At 40.2% G+C, this 16,398-nt stretch overlaps 2 protein-coding genes across 10 annotated transcripts in view; one reads left to right on the top strand and one right to left on the bottom strand.

Annotated features, from left to right (window-relative positions):
• Ermard (ER membrane associated RNA degradation) overlaps positions 1-1,692 on the bottom strand; it is a 39,960-nt gene extending 38,268 nt beyond the window's left edge. For 6 of the 8 annotated variants that reach the window (XM_029471368.1, XM_021186491.1, XM_021186492.1 and 3 more), the window contains exons 1-3: positions 1,604-1,658; positions 834-1,002; positions 105-244 (exon numbers count right to left, since the gene is read on the bottom strand). In XM_029471368.1, coding sequence (XP_029327228.1) covers positions 105-244; positions 834-1,002; positions 1,604-1,609 — 315 coding nt within the window. In that variant the 5' untranslated portion in view covers positions 1,610-1,658. Of the gene's footprint in view, positions 1-104; positions 245-833; positions 1,003-1,508 lie in introns of all 8 variants that reach the window. The other 2 variants (XM_021186493.1, XM_021186494.1) reach the window with 2 other exon arrangements.
• Positions 1,691-16,010, top strand: Tcte3 (t-complex-associated-testis-expressed 3). Of its 2 annotated transcripts, XM_021186496.2 has the most exons (4): positions 1,691-1,928; positions 9,582-9,788; positions 12,492-12,650; positions 15,843-16,008. In XM_021186496.2, the coding sequence occupies exons 1-4, from the start codon at positions 1,827-1,829 to the stop codon at positions 15,951-15,953; spliced, it is 579 nt and encodes a 192-aa protein (XP_021042155.1). In that variant the 5' UTR covers positions 1,691-1,826; the 3' UTR covers positions 15,954-16,008. The 2 variants fall into 2 exon arrangements, with proteins under 2 accessions (XP_021042155.1, XP_021042156.1); XM_021186497.1 differs by lacking the exon at positions 12,492-12,650 and having other exon boundaries at positions 15,843-16,010.
• The last annotated feature ends 388 nt before the right edge of the window (positions 16,011-16,398 follow it).

Below are 16,398 nucleotides of genomic sequence, written 5' to 3'. Positions count from 1 at the left end.
TGTGACATTAGGCCAAAGATGTAAAAGACACCCTTAACTTGGGAAGTAACAAGGACTTCCAGTTTGTGAAGTCTTTGATTTCGAGAGGGATGCAAATGTCAAACCTCTGGATAAGCCGTCCACTGGTACCACGGCGAATACTGAACTTCAAACTGAGCTTTGGTCAGAGCTGAGATATGCAGGTGGATGGCCTCACACACCGGACCCAGCTGCTGCACACTTCTCCTGTAGTCCAGACTTCGCCCTGATAGGAGGAGAAAATGGTTTAGCTCCACAGCTCTGCCAAGGAATGAAAAACATCTAAATCAGCGAAAAACCTTTAATTACAAAATGTCCCCCAAATCAAGCAGCTTATAATTGAACTTTGCTAAGTATACACGCAGCTCAGTAGAAATGCACTGTAAACAGTTTTACTACCAGAACAGAATGTGTAGCTGGAGGTTTGGTTGCTCTTGATAAACTATAAAAATATGTAATTTTAGATATAACTCATATTGTCAATTAGGTGCTGTTCTGTGTAACATGATGAGAGGTGCTGCCTCATTCTGTCTTGTCTTTTATCCAGAGAATCCATTTTGTATATATAGCTAGTGACTAGTGGATCCAAGCCCTAAGATACTAGAATAGTCTAGTATCTCTTAGACCCTGCCTTCTTGGCCCTCCTGCTTACATTATGCCCTTAACTAGACCTCTCTTGACTTTTGCATATTTCTCCTCTGATTTACAACCACACTATAATACTCTTCAAGAAGAACAAATGAAGGTTTTACCACACAACAAATTTTTAATGTGACAGTACTAACTGAAGCTTGATGTACAAAGAGAATACGAACCTAATTCTTCATATCTCACACGGTCAGTAATTGCTTTCCATCGTACTTCACCATTTTGAGTTACAATGCTATTGATATCACAAATTTCTTTGAGTTCAAACCCAAGGTTACAAATCAAGTCATGCACTAAAGGAGAAAGGCATGTTGTAATGGAATCCCCTGGTAAAATCTGAAATATAAACCATAAAAGGCACTGTTACATTCAAGTGGAAAGAAAATCCGACCTTAAGAACAGAGTGAACTAAGGCATGACAGCTGTTAATATGCTTTCTGGATACCATAATAGCTCTATGTGTAGAATAGTGCTTAGACACTAAGGGTATTTTGTGTATCCCTTTTAAATATTCATTGTGGAACTGGAATCGTTTCGTTAATCACACTTGCTGACTCTGGAGTTAGGAGGCTTGGTGGGTCACTCCTTTCAGCATTCCTTTATTATACCGCAGTTACAAAAATCAGAGATACTTTACAGGGAGTGTGAGAAGAGAAAACCTAGTCCCTAACCTTGGTATGAAACACAACTCCTGGCCCAGAAGCACCGAGTTAAGGATGTAGAGTGACGGATGCCAGCCCTGAGGTGATTTACCTTTTTCGTTGTTTCGCAACCCCTCCCCCCTCTCATCAAACACAGTGTTCTGTAAATTGACTTCCCCAGTAGCAGGTAAGCCCACCCACACGCTCGCGTGACAGTATTGCGCTGCGGGCCTGCCAGGACGGGCTCCTGGAACAGCAACTCAGAATAAGGGATGAGACGCATCGCTCCGCCCTACCTCCATCGCTTCCGGCTCGGGTCGCGGCGCTCTCTGATGACTCACGCGCCCCTCCTTCCCGGCTTCCGGGATGCGGCGCTCTCTGATGACTCACGGGCCTCTCTTCGCCGGCTTCCGGGACGCAGCGGCGTAGGCGCGAGACCTGTGATCCGCGGCGTCTGAGCAGGGGCGTTGGGCAACTACACGGCGGAGGGCGGCGCGGCGTCCCGGTGAACCGATCAAGATGGAGCGGCGAGGCCGAATGGCGAAGACGCCCACCAGCCAAACGCACCAATCCCCGGTGTCTAAGAGAGAAAGGAGGCCTAGCATGTTCGAGAAGGAGTCAGTGAGTGAAGACCCGAGGCCCAAGACAGCCTTCCCACCCTTTAGATGAAGCTTGTTCCCTGTCTGCCCGGAGCCCAGCACGGCTGCCCGCCCTTCTTCCGTTTTTTGACCAGCGCGAAACTGAGTTTAGGCGGAACAACGTCGATCAGATGTTGAAGGCTCAGGATATTTTGTTGTTAAATCCAAGGATTTTACACAGGCATCCTCAATTCTTTTCAGACTTTCAAATGTCCAGAATTATCAAGTAGTTGTATTACACCTTATAAATGCAATTTTAGTATATATGTAACTTACTAAACTCTAGTGAGTTTATACCATATGCACATTAATATACACACAAGCGCGCGCGCGCGCACACACACACACACACATCCCTAGGGGGGGAAAACTGATGTGCTGATCAGTGAAATGCTTTTAGTTTTAAAGAATATTAGTTTGTTATTTGAAGACTATATAAGGAAAAATTTAAGATATTTAGTCATTTCTCTGATATCAGTGAAAAAGATCATTTCAGTAGAACACTGGCATTTCTGTATGATTGTCCCTTTGAAAACCGTTCGTGCAATCAGGGGTCTATCTATTGAGGTAATGAGGGAAAACATTTTGCACAAGGTTGCAAAACTAATAGTGGTGAGCTTAGGACCTGTGTCTGAGGACACCTAGTGGCTTCTTTTCATACCTACTTCTTGTGGCTCATGAGTAATAGGATGAAGCTAGATATAATAAAACACACGGGTTTTTAGAACTGAACTATTTTGAGATGGCCCCGGAGTGATGGCAAGACTTCAGGTTTGAATGTCTTTTTAGTGTCAGTGTTTTACAGAGAAAAGAATAAAAAAGTAAGCATGCTGAGTTCACCCATCTAGGAAAGAGCAGAACAATGAGCTATGTCTAATTGCCAAACATAATACTATGTTAATGTTTGGGTTATGAACACTAAAGGTTTCTATATTTTGAGACAGACAAGAGTGAATCTAGGAATCTACTGCCTATTTTGAAAGTTGAATGAGCGCGGATTCAATCCGAAAATACACATTTAGTAAAATCTAGAAACAAGGGTACATGGAGCAAGGCATCTTATTTGATTGATCTATATCTATAGATCTATATTTCTTAAAATCTAGCCTTCTGAAGGTAAAAACTTTGAAAATGCCAATAATTAAGAATTTAAAATAGGGGGGCTGGTGAGATGGCTCAGTGGGTAAGAGCACCCGACTGCTCTTCCAAAGGTCCAGAGATCAAATCCCAGCAACCACATGGTGGCTCACAACCATCCGGAACGAGATCTGACTCCCTCTTCTGGTGTGTCTGAAGACAGCTACAGTGTACTTACATATAATCAATAAATCAATCTTTAAAAAAAAAAAAAAAGAATTTAAAATAGAATCCCACACATGTTTACTAACCCTAACACCAAAAGTTATTTTCAAGTGGCCAGTGATTTCTGTATTTCTGAGAAAATGAAAAATCGACACTTGAATCAAATGAGCACCACTTGATTTTACCTACCCTGTATCCATTTATAACCAGTTATTTATTGTGTCTTCTGTGTGTGTGAGTTTGGGTACCTGTATATGCATCATGTAAGTGACATGAGAGTGTGGTTGTGAGCCAGCATGTGGGTGCTGGGAGCCACTGAGTCTCCGAGAGCTGCAGCCTCCCTGTGGCCCTTTCTACTCTCTGGTGGGAGTGTTTTCAGAGATGTAGCTCACCTCACACTGGGCAGGGCTTCAGTGGGTTAAGTGACTACTCAAATTTTGTAGGGATAAAACCAAATTAAGTTAATGAACTAAGAAAATACAAGGTTTGTTATAATGGCAGATGCAAACTGGAGTGTTCTCCTGTCTGCGAGTACTCTGTCTTTCCAGTAGAATATACTTTTGCTTAGCCAGAGTTAGGTCATTGTAACCAAAGATTTCAAAACCTTAAGAACATTATTAAAAATTGGCAACTTTATCTGTCTCTCAAGCATATGTATTTGAAAACCATAAACATTAGCAAACAACACTTTTGCTAAATAATTGGATATCATTGAAATTATGACACGGAGTAAACTGTTTATTTAAATTTTGTAAGTGGGCTCCATGTAGATAAATGCCTCTTAGTAGCTAGTTTTGATAACAAATTTGATGTTTTTTAAAAAGATTATAAAGGTTTCATATCAACTGAAAGAATAAAATACTTTTAATAAATCATGTGACTAGTATACATAAAGAAATGTCAGAAATGCATTTTAAAGTAGTAGGTTCATTAAGAGTTAATATGAGGCTCTGTGTGTTCTATTCCCAGAAGGATCATATAACCTTGAAAACACTATTAGTGATAGTGCATTAGTAGCTGTGTCCCTTGAGTATACTGTAGGTCAACAGAAGATAGTAGGCACCCCTTAAGAGACAGGTTGAGTTATCTTTCCATACATAAATACAATATCAGATTATGTGCAGTGAATAGAATTAACATTCAATATCACAGAAAGAAGGCTGGCATGAGGGAGGAGAAGTTCTGGAAGGGTATTCTGTCAGTGACGTGCCTTAACAGTCATGTTATTTAAGTCACTAAAGAAAAAGGAAGAGAGACAAATACCATTTTAAATAATAGATGAAAAATCACAGATATGAAAATGCCTTTTAAACCAGAGTCTCAGGGAATACCAGGCATAAGAGACAGGAACTCCTGCCAAGGCATACTTGAAACCAGTGATACAAACATTTTTAAGGAAACTAACTAGGGAAGAGAAAATAGGCATCTCAGAAACAGTCTGAATCAGGAACGTGATCTTCACTGAAAGGAAACTAGATCTAGAACACTATGCCCAGCTAAAATAAAACTAGACCCAGAATACCACACGCAGCTATAATATATGTCAAAAGCAGAACTACAAGCTCTTATTGTAAGGAAGTTGAAATCCTTACATCGTAAATGACAAAAGGTGGCAAACTGAAAATCAGTTCTTACATTAGAAAAGCGATTGTAGGACAGATTGCTACCATAAAAGTTAGTGATGGTACAGAGACTTAACACACCAAAGCTCAAGCTTTTAGTGATAGGATATGAAAATCTGAAATGTATCTGATGAATTATTAAGAGTTCCTCACTCCCATGTATATGTGGTATATGTATAATTAATATATATTCACATAATATTCATATATTAAATGTATACATGTATGTATTAAGATTAATATTTAATTATATGAATTAAAATTTCCAGAGAAACTTAGTCATTGAGCAGTCTTGCTTTTAGCAAGGAGGGGTGGTGGTGGTGGTGGTGGTGGCGTGTATGTATGTGTTTATGGTCTGCAGAAAATCTGCTCTCTTGAGAAATTAGTAAACTAGACTTAAGCTATTGAGATTTGCAAAGCAAAGGTGAACTATTGAAAGTGAACCAACTCCAGCCCTTTCTAGATTTTCTGTTCTTAAGGAAGAGAGAAGGCAGTGTGGACAAGATACCTGAGAAAAAATTGTGAAGTTCACAGTCCATAAGCACAGGCTCATTTAAGACCTAAGACCTAGTCATAGGATTTAGACTACATCCTTTTCTCCTGTGCATTACAACAACCACATTAACTTGAGGCCTTTTATAGAAGTTCTCAAAAAAAAAATTACAAGGCATTGGGCTGGAGAGATGGCCCAGCAGTTAAGAGCACTGACTACTCTTCCAGAGATCTGAAGTTAAGTTCCCAGCAACCACATGGTGGCTCACAACCATCTGGAATGGGATCTGATGCCCTCTTCTGGTGTGTCTGAAGAGAGCAACAGTGTACTCACATACATAAAATAAATCTTTTTTTTTTTTTAAATTGCAAGGCATACTAGATGGAGAGCACCACAAAGACAGTAAGCACTAGATCCACACATGAGAGGAATAAAGGTATCAATAGAAATAGTCACAACTTTAAAAAGCACAGGCTGAAAAGGGAAGAATGTTTAAAATTTTTGAGGCAGTTATAGAAGTTGTAAATTATTCATAATAGAAATTCCAGACAGAAAATGGAATATAAGGGATATAAGTCCAGTAAATTAAAATAACTCAGAGGCCAGGAAGGTCAGAGAACACAGCAGAAAAACATGCGAAAACAAAATCTATATGTAGGCATATATTCTCAAACTACAAAAATTAAAGATGAAGAAAAGTCTGAAAAGAAGCCAGAAGAGAAACATACTAACTATAAGAATTACATTCATTCTCAGATATGAAAAACAGAGTGAAGTAAAAATATTCAGAGAAGAAATGTGACAACCTAGGATTGGTTTTCTTTTCTTTATTATTTACATTTCAAATGTTATCCCCTTTCCTGGTTTCCCCTCTGAAGACCCTCTATCCCCTCCTCCTTCCCCCTGCTCACCAACCCACCCATTCCTGCTTCCTGGCCCTGGCATTCCCCTACACTAGGGCTTAGAGCCTTCACAGAACCAAGGGCCTCTTCTTCCATTGATGACTGACTAGGCCATCCTCTGCTACATATGCAGTTAGAGCCATGGGTCCCACCATGTGCATTCTTTGTACAACCTAGGATTTTATACCCTGCAAAACTAAAATGAAATGAGAAAGGATTTTTGGACAAAATAACGAAAGAAATTTATCTCCAATAAACCTGCCTTACACAAAATGGAAATCAGAAAAGGAAATCAGAAAGGAAAAAGGAAAAGGAAATCAGAAATAAAAGGAAAAAAGGAAATCAGAAATTTGAATATAGTATTAGAGTAAATGAAGATTAATTAAAAACCTTTAATGTTCCTCTTTTTCCTCTAACAGCTGTTCTGAACTTGTTGGAGGTTGCAGATCAGGTACTTACATTATGATTCATAACAGCAGCAAAATTAGTTATGAGGTAGCAATGAACGAGTTTTACAGATGAGGGTCACTGTATCATGAAGAGCTGGGTTAAAGGGTTGAGAACCACTGCTCTAACAGATAACGGTTTGTTAAAAAAAAATAACAGGAAATATATATAAAATTATGTTTGCACATGAATGCATGTTAATGTACCCAGAGGTGAGATGAATGGCTGTGTAAGAGAAGGAGAGGGAGGGAAGAACTTGAGTCATTTTAACCTTGCAGTTGAAGTGTCAGTTGACCATGATTGGATTGCCTGCACATGCGTATTTCCAAAGTCTACAGCTAAGAGAGGAGGCCAGGGAAGAGAAACATATGTGTTAAAGAATTAGAGGCGTCATGTTAGATGCTCAATTTAAAGCACAACAGAAAAGAATGGAGGACCAGAAGAACAAGGGCATCTCAGAGAGTAGAGTAGCATATGTGATCGATACTCATCCAGGTGTCCTAGCGATCACTGAATGTCAGCAATCCAAGTACAGCAATTTAAACACAGTTGTCAGAATGGATTAAAATAAGACTCAACTGTGTTTATAATAAACTCACTTAAAATACACATACATAAAAGGAGACGGGTGAAGAAAGATACACTAATATCAGAATTAACTATGAGTAGCTATAGACTTCAGACAAAGCAAAAACCAAAGCAAATAAAGTTATCAGCAAAAACTGGGGCACTGTTTATCAAAAATGGGGCCAGTTGCCTAGGAAACATTAATTATTGCAAATATGCAGCTGATAGAGCATCAATGTATCTATGAGAGGAAAATGGATAGGTTTAAAGGAGAAATACACTAATCCAGCATTATAGTAGGAGATTTGAACAATAAGCCTGTCAAAATAGTGGACAGTGCTGGATTTGTCTTTTATAGATCATCTGCCTACCGTGGGTGAGGCCCTGGGTTTGATATTCAGCCCTTGAATTTTTAAAAATTTTAATAAATTTTATTATTAAAAACTTGCAAATAAAAAAATTGTGTGCTGAAATGAACTAAATCCCAAATCTATACATCTCAGTGAACTGCTCTCCAGTTAGGCTAGCACATAAATAGATATACACACACAAATTTGAACATGTATGTTTATGTGTGTCTTAGTTACTTTAATACCATAGCATACACAATCAACTGCTGGTAAATAAATAAATAAACCAAAAAAATAAAATTAATTGCCCTAATGAATATTAAAGCAAAAAACTAAACATGCTAAAAAAAAATCCTAGCATGCTTTTTTCAATTCTAAGAATTCTACACCATGCCTAAGTTTTCCAGAATGTAACAATAAGTCATTAAAAGCCTCCCAGTGTAGTACACTACATAAAATGAAGCAGTATGATATATAGTCATATCCAACTAATGAGAAAACTTGTTATCTGTCAAATTTTACCCTTTCACAATAAGAATACTGAACAAAACAATAACAGGAATTATCACAACATTAAAAGGCCATATATTAAAAACCCATAGCTAACACCATATTCAGTGGTAGAATTTGTCCTCTAATATCAGAAGTAGGGCAAACATGTCTCTTCACTCCTTCTAGCCAAGCAATTAGACACGAACAAGAAATGCCTGGTTATTATGAAAATGAATCTTGGCACTTTAAATGAAAGGCTGAAAATTAATCCAGGAACTGCTGTAGTGTGGTATTCAGCCTTTTGAAGAAACCGCTATGTGGCATTGTCATCTACAATGTGCTGGGTTGTATTCACAGCACTCACTGATAGCCTGGAGCATGAGCCCACCAGTCAGTCACAGGTTGGACACACCTCTACGGCTCGAAGTAACTATTGTAATACAAATTGTATATTTTAGAAGGAAATGTCATGTTAAAAAAATCACATGTCAAAAATCATGGACTGATATATATATGTGTGTGTATGTATGTACACGTACATATATCTGCTTTTGTTATCTTTTCAAGTTAAGATTTATAAATGTGGGCTGGCAAGATGGCTCAGTGGTCCTGAGTTCAAATCCCAGCAACCACATGGTGGCTCAGGACCATCCGTAACGAGATCTGACGCCCTCTTCTGGTGCATCTAAAGACAGCTACAGTGTACTGAGATATAATAATAAATAAATAAATAAATAAAAGATTTATAAATGTGTAACCCAAAGATACTACTTTTTAAAATAACTATATGTGAAATAAATTTATGTATAATTTTTTAATGATTGTAGGCAGGAAGGAAGCATAAAAAGTTGTTTTATCTTTATCCCTCAGCCATTCTGCAGGCTACTCTTGTTTCTGGTTCTTTTCAATATTTTGTGGGTAGTCTAAATACATGCGCCCGAGTTTGTATATCTGTGTGGTGTATGCCTTAGTTGCTGCTCCTATTGTGTGATAAAATATCTTTAGAAAAGTAACTTAATAGAGCAAGTCTCTTTCAGAATCGTGGTCCCAGGGTACACCCCACTGAGACAGAGAAGGCATGGCAACAGGAGTGAGAGGTGTCTGATCACCTTGGAGCCACACTCAGGAGGCAGAGGGCAGTGGTTACTGGTGCACATCACTGGCTCCTTCCTAGGGAGTGGTGCCACCCATGGTGGGTAGGTCTTCTCACTTTAGTTAATCAAATCAATGTCATCCTCAATCCGCAAGCCCGAACGCCTCTCTTTAGGTGGTTATTTAGTCTCAAACTGACAATGGAAACGGTTATGCTGTGTCTACATAAAGCATAGGCTCCCTCAAGTTGAAAGCTAACAATCTGGGAACAGAAGTGGCTGCCTAAAAGATTTCAGGTTTGCTGGCTCTGTCTCCACTGATGCATATTCTTAAATTCTAAAATGCAGTCTCTCTCCCTTCCTCTTTCAGTATGCACAGATCTTAAGAGAAAGACTGAGAGAGTCTTTTCATGATGTTCAGTATGTGGAACCTCCGTTTGATGACTCAATTGCTGATTTAGGCAAAGAATGGAAAAGTGCCCTGGCAAAATTAAAGTTTGCTAATTCATATAGAATGGAGCCACTGAAGAAATTTCAAGCACATTCTGTAGAAACTAAAATCCAGCAGATATTAAAGGTAATTAGGGACCAGGGATATAGCTCAGTGATAGACACAAAGTGTCTGTGTCTGTGTCTGTGTCTGTGTCTGTGTGTGTGTGTGTGTGTGTGTGTGTGTGCATTCACTATAATGACTGCCTGTGAAAATATGGAGACTAAATGGTCCTATAATCTTCTTAGTGTTTGTTAAACTCAGTCTGAATCTAAGGGGAAAGACAACCAGTTTCCTGTAAACTAAATTCTGATATGGGTTAGATATTTGATGCACTGCCTGTAGGACAGGAAACATGCACTGGTGGCTTTGCTAGTTGAAAGCAAACTGGTTTTAGTGGTATGGGGAAAAGGCATTTCTTCCAGGTCAGTAACTGCATGGGTGGTACCAAAAGATGTGCTTACGCAGTGAAACCATGTCCCCCACAACAGCTTCAGCTGCAGATGCTGCCTGGCTAATTAGCTTCCAACCCTTTACCTGGATCTGTCTCTTCTGAACAGGCCAAATAGATGCATTGAAAAAGGCTGTGCTAAAAATCACAGTGGCAGTGATTTATACTAATGCTAATTCTAAATGTGTCCACTGGAGGTTTTCTTCAATAAAAACACTTACTTTCATAGGTCAAGGAATCAAGGTGGACACTCTTCCAGATGCTAAGTATGTCTGATCTAATCATGCCTTTCTATACCTGGCTCAGGGTGGGTTTGGAGAACCTGATGTTTGCTATGTGAAATGGACTTGTAGTCACATTCCATTGACCTACCAATGGATCCCATAAAAAACCAAGGCGTGGAAAGGCAGAGTCAAGCTACTGTGTACTAATGGGATCTGGATTAGAAAAATTGGAAGGTCTGATTAAAGTTGTGTGGGCTGAGCGGGCAATCCTAGAAGCTCTGTGCCTGGGAACGCAAGGCCACTTGGAGAAGTGCTGTGCTCTGCCTCCTTTTCTGTCCCTGACAGTAGTTTTCCTTTCTCCTGGTACTGGAAAGGAACTTTGCTGTGAGAGTTTAGTTCCTGCTTTCAGGAAATATAAGGAAGGCCAGGCTACAGCACCCACAACTTTTTTCAAGTAATTTTTGGGTCAAAATAATATGAGAAGGAAACTTATTTTAAGGTAGCATATTCTGAACCTCTCTACCACCTCCCATCCCTCCATAGCTAACTGTATATTAGAAACTAAGTGATATTTGGCAAATCTATTATAACTTAAAGTTTGGGGAAAGAATTCTGAGCAACACAAATAGCGTATGTGATCTAAGAGTGTATATTTTTGTTCTCCTACTTGACCCTATCCCATAAATGAAATTAAACAAAATTGAATACATAGTGGGTACGAACCACATTTACAGAAGTCACCCCAGGGTCCTTAGGCCAAAGTGAGGTCAGCATATGGAGCCGGAGAGACTCAACAAGCAATGGGCTGGGACTACTCTCAGAGAAGACTGACCTTGAACCTGCATTAGAGTCAAAAGCAAGCAGACGATGCTGAGTATTGGGAAGAGAGATCCAAGCCCCAGTGCAGGCCTCCAGCCAGCTGTGTATATGGAAGGAACGGGTCAGCGAGCCAATAGCAGTAGTTGCAGAGAGAAGAGAAGAAAGAGGGGGTAGAAGGAGCAGGCCAGGAGGATGGAGGAAACACATCTATTTGACTTTATGTTGCTGTGAATCTGAGTGATAGGAGTCTGCCTGTTATCACCAGAACTCAGTGTAGAGTCCTGGGTGCACTCCAGAAAGGCAGTTAATTAAAGGCTTGGTTATCGATCAGCTCCTTCCTGGGTTCAGCTTCACTCTCATTTTGTAAGAAAGGCCCCTGGGATGAAGAGATTGCTCAGCAGTTATGAGCCCTGGCTACTTTTCCAGAGAACCCACATGGTGGCTTATAACCATTTATAACTCTAGTTCTGTGACATACAGCACCCTCTTTTGGCCTCCATTGGCACTAGGCACACATGTGGTGCACAGGCACATATGAGGCAAAACAATCATGCATTTAACGTAAATCTGAAAAAAAAATTTTTTAAAGAAAGGAGGTGGTCTGTGGTCGTGGTCTGTGAGCTACATCTCCTTGTCATAGATGTTAGCTTATTGGTAGATATGGTAAGTCAGAGTTGTCACAAGGAGTAAGAGAGAGAACTAAGTTCTGACCCAGAGAACATAGCAGTGACACAAACCAACTCTGGGCCCAAAAATAACAGGCATTTGGAAAACTCAATCCAAATTTTTATGTACACATAAACAGAAGATGTATCCTTCCTCTACTATGGATTTCCAGAAACTCTTTGAAAGTCTCCTTAGTGAGAATGGAAACTGGGTTATTTACAACAAGTTGGCAGAGCAGCCTTCAAAGCAGAAACTTACAGCTCCGGTGTTGATCATGAAGGGCAATTGAACTTAATATTTTTGGGACAGGTTCTCACTATTGTAGCTCTGGTTGGCCCGGAACTCACTGTATAGGGTAGGATGGCCTAGAACTTATAAAGAGCCACTTGCCTTCTCAGTGCTGGAATTATAGGCAGGTGACACCAAACCTGGCTTTGACAACTGAACATAATTTCAGAAGCAATTTTTCCCAAATTGTTATTAAAAATAAATTGGTATATAAATATATGGTCATCTTCAGGAACTTGTGTATTTTAAAACAGTTGTATGTATTATTTAGATACATGCCTTGTATTTATATAAAAACATTTGGTTTGAGAATTGAAACATCTTTCTTAATTTTCTTTAAAGGACAGTCTTAAAGATGTCAAATATGATGACAAAGCCTTCTCTCATTTGTCACTTGAATTGGCAGATCGAATATTGGCAGCAGTCAAAGAATTTGCATACCATCGTTATAAATTCATTATAAAAGTATTATTTATTCAAAAGACTGGTCAAGCAATAAATGTAAGTGCCCCGACCACCCAACATCTGTCCCTTTGGGCTGTGAAGTGTCCCCAGGGGTGGGCCCTGAAGGAACTTGGATGCACAGATCATTTTGTTAAAAAGACTTTTTATCTGAAAAGTACTTACCTAGGAATGCATTTTTGCTATCAATAATTGGCTAGATTATATAGCTTGTTTCTTGGTTATACCAATTTTGGTAGTTTAAGTATCATTTAAATCAATTAACCAGTAAGCCTGGTGGCACACGCCTTTGATCCCAGGACTGGGGAGGCAGAGGCAGGTGGATCTTTGTGAGTTCAAGGCCATCCTATTCAACATATTGAGTTCCAAGATTGCAGAGATACATAAAGAGACCCTATCTTGAAAAGATCAAAAGAAATAAATATTAATTAACCAGTAAGTTTCATTTAGGCATATTAGGCAATGAAGAATGTTTATAATTTGATATTGGTATTAATATGTGATTTTTTTAGGGATGAACAAGAAAGGAAAGTTATGGCTTAACAATAGTATATTATGTGTTAAGTTGACAAGGGTCAATTGTGCTGGCTAGTTTTTTGGGTTTTTTTTTTAGATTTAATTTTATTTATTTAACGTATGAGTGCTCTATCTGCATGTACACTTGCATGCCAGAAGAGGGCATCAGATTCCATTATAGATGGTTGTGAACCACCATGTAGTTGCTGGGAGTTGAACTCAGGATCTCTGGAAGTGCTCTTAACCACTGAGCAATCTCTCTAACCTGTGCTAGCTAGTTTTATATCAACTTGACACAGGTAGAGTCATATGAAAAGAGGGGGCCTCAACTGAAAAGTTGCCTCCATAAGACTGAATTGTAGACAAGCCTGTCGGGCACTTTCTTAATTAGTGATTAACGCGGGAGACTCCAGCCCATTGTGGATGGTGCCATTCCTGGACTGGTGGGTCCTGGGTGATGATGAAGCTGGTAAGCATCTCCCCCATGGCCTCTGTGTCAGGTCCTGCCTCCAGGTTCCTGGTTAGTTTGCTTTCTTGCTGCGGTTTCTCTGAGTGGACTGTGATTCAGGATGTGTAAGCCAAAGCCAAACAGACCCTGTCCTCTTCAAGTTGCTTTTGGTCATGAGGTTTCATCACAACAGTAGTAACCCTAACTGTGATAGACAGGCAGATGGGTGCTGAGGTCAGAGTTACAGACAGAGGAGGTCCTACGTCCATGCGGAACTGCAGCACATGAAATCCATGCACTGAAGAGCAGGAAAGTTACAGGTGGTGTGACTATGACTAAATACCAGGGCTCATGCTATTCAGGCAGGGACATGAATAGACAGGAATTCAATCTTTAAGTTGCACTTTATTCAGAGAAGACAACAGGCTAACCCCTATAGGCCACCTTCCACCTCAGACAGCAGATTACATGTAGAAAGGGGCAGGAAAGAAGGCTATCAGTCACTCCAGAATTCAGTCTTGCCTCAAATCACATTTCTGACATGTGTAATGGCTATGTCTCTGCTATGAACCTAATATGCCTTTGGGTGCTTCTAAGCTGGGTTAGGGAATGGTTAACCCACAAGAAACCATTCATTAAGAGTGATACATATGAAACTTAATAAGCATAGATTTCTTTTTATAATATGGAGTAAAAAACTGTTATGCCGGGCGGTGGTGGCACACACCTTTAAACCCAGCACTTGGGAGGCAGAGGCAGGTGGATTTCTGAGTTCAAGGCCAGCCTGGTCTACAAAGTAAGTTCCAGGACAGCCAAGGCTACCCAGAGAAACCCTGTCTCAAAAAACCAACCAACCAACCAACCAAACAAACAAAAAAAAAACCTGTTACAATACAGAATATAACAATGCTCTTATGTATTTATCCTATTTGACATCAGTAAATTCTTTGTAGAAAAGATAAAGTAGGGGTGATATGCCAGAGCCACTGCTTGGGACTCCCCAGAAAAGGGAAGGCTGGCCGATAGCCTATGAAGGAACCAGCTGTACCAAGCCAAAAAGAACATTTTAGCAGAGGTCTAAGGCAAGGCTGGTCTTAGTAGGATGGGAGAATATACATGTCCTATATATAGTGCTAGTGTGACTGAATAACGAGCTGTCTGGAAGTGAGGCTCTCAGACAGCAGCGTCTCGGTCACCATTCTGTGAGGCTGCTCGGCCTGTCACCGCCTGTGTCGTCTGGAAGGAAGGCTCACTGGTGTGCTGCAACTGCTCTAACTCAGCTGGGCCTGAACATTTCCGACAACCTGCCCCTTGCCTGACAGCAGCGCTGGCTGCCATTGGGCTTCCCCACATTCTAGCCGTCCTCCTGTGGACTGATCCTCTCCGTAGAGGAGTCTCAGTACAGCATTACACAAAAGCGAGGCCAGAAACTACCGGACCTTTGGCACTCGCTTAAGCTGTACAGTGTCACGTTCTGTTGCCTAGAGCAAATCAGAAGGCCACCTCATTCAAGGGCTGAGGAAATAGTCTCTCAGGAGGAACCACAAGGAAACTCAGGTCATTTTGAATCCATCACAGATATAGTACAGCTTGTCTTGTCTTTGCAGGCATCACAAATAAGTCATGGCCTATTTGTATAACTGGCGCTGTTGCTGCCAGACAAGGCCCTCCTAACAAGGCTTTTGGCTGAAGATTTTTAAATGTGGCAAAAAGGATTCCTTATCATGGTCTGGAGCACAGTACACTGGCTTTATAGGCCCCATTACAGAGCCCTCTGTTCCTGCCTAGAACTCAGTAAAAGGCATCTACCAGCCTCCAGAAAATAAGGGAGGCAATCAGTATCCTGATTCTCCATGAAATGGAAAATTGGGCTTATCTTATAAAAATCCTTAACTTTTTAAACATGGATGTGTGTTTGGAAGCATGGGGTTGTGCTCAAGAGTTCAGGTACCTGAATTGGCGAGAGTTATGGATTCCCTGGGAGCTGGAGTTACAGGTAATGTAAGCCATCTAATGTGGGTACAGGGAATTGTGTCTTGTGGAAACACTGCACACTCTTAACTGCTGAGCTATCTCTGTGTAGTGCTAGGATGGAACACAGGGCTTTGAGCTGGTGTGTTATCACTTAAGTTACCCGACTCAGCCTAACAAATTATTTCTTAAATGAAACTTTCTGAGAAACCGACACACTATTTTAAAAAGCCAAGCTACTGTAATTTAAGTTACTTAACACATTCCATCTGAGTCTTTTAAATTTTGTCTCACAGATTGCCAGCAGATGGATCTGGGATGTGGCATGGGACAGCTGGGTCGAAGCTAAACATGAGACAGAGTCTTACTTGGCATTGGTCTTGGTGTTTGCTCTCTATTGTGAATAGCTCAGGACCAGCAGTTTCACCCCCTACACCCTTCAAAATAAATGATATATACAGATCTGTGAGCCTCGCGTTACCTTACACATGCGAAAGCCAGTTATATTACTTGTTAATATATGTTACCTCGGAGCAGTAGAAAAGGTAGGTATGAATTCTTACATATTCCAATACAGAAGTATAATTATCCTTAGGTTTAAGGAAATTAGGATAGCCAGGCATGGTGGTATGTGCCTTTTTAATCTCAGCATTTGAGAGGCACAGGGAGATTGATCTCTGAGTTCCAGGCCAGCCTGGTCTACATAGTCAGCTCCAGGATAGACAAGTCTGAGAGTGTGTCTCAGAAATAAGTAAAATAAATTTAGGGCTTGCCATAGAAAATTAAGTGGAAGTCTCAAATCATGTAAATACAAGATACATTTTGGGAAACTTACAAGGGCAGATGCATTTT

This window comes from Mus caroli, chromosome 17 (genome assembly GCF_900094665.2).
Source record: "Mus caroli chromosome 17, CAROLI_EIJ_v1.1, whole genome shotgun sequence".
Lineage (NCBI taxonomy): Eukaryota > Metazoa > Chordata > Mammalia > Rodentia > Muridae > Mus > Mus caroli.
This window is presented reverse-complemented; position numbering and strand designations above follow the sequence as displayed.

Bases quoted from the DNA above. Each gene is read 5' to 3' on its own strand.
- Tcte3 (XM_021186496.2), top strand. From the start codon at position 1,827: ATGGAGCGGCGAGGCCGAATGGCGAAGACGCCCACCAGCCAAACGCAC. The intron at 1,929-9,581 runs GTGAGTGAAGAC...TTCCTCTTTCAG, and splicing joins GCATGTTCGAGAAGGAGTCA to TATGCACAGATCTTAAGAGA. The intron at 9,789-12,491 runs GTAATTAGGGAC...TTTTCTTTAAAG, and splicing joins AAATCCAGCAGATATTAAAG to GACAGTCTTAAAGATGTCAA.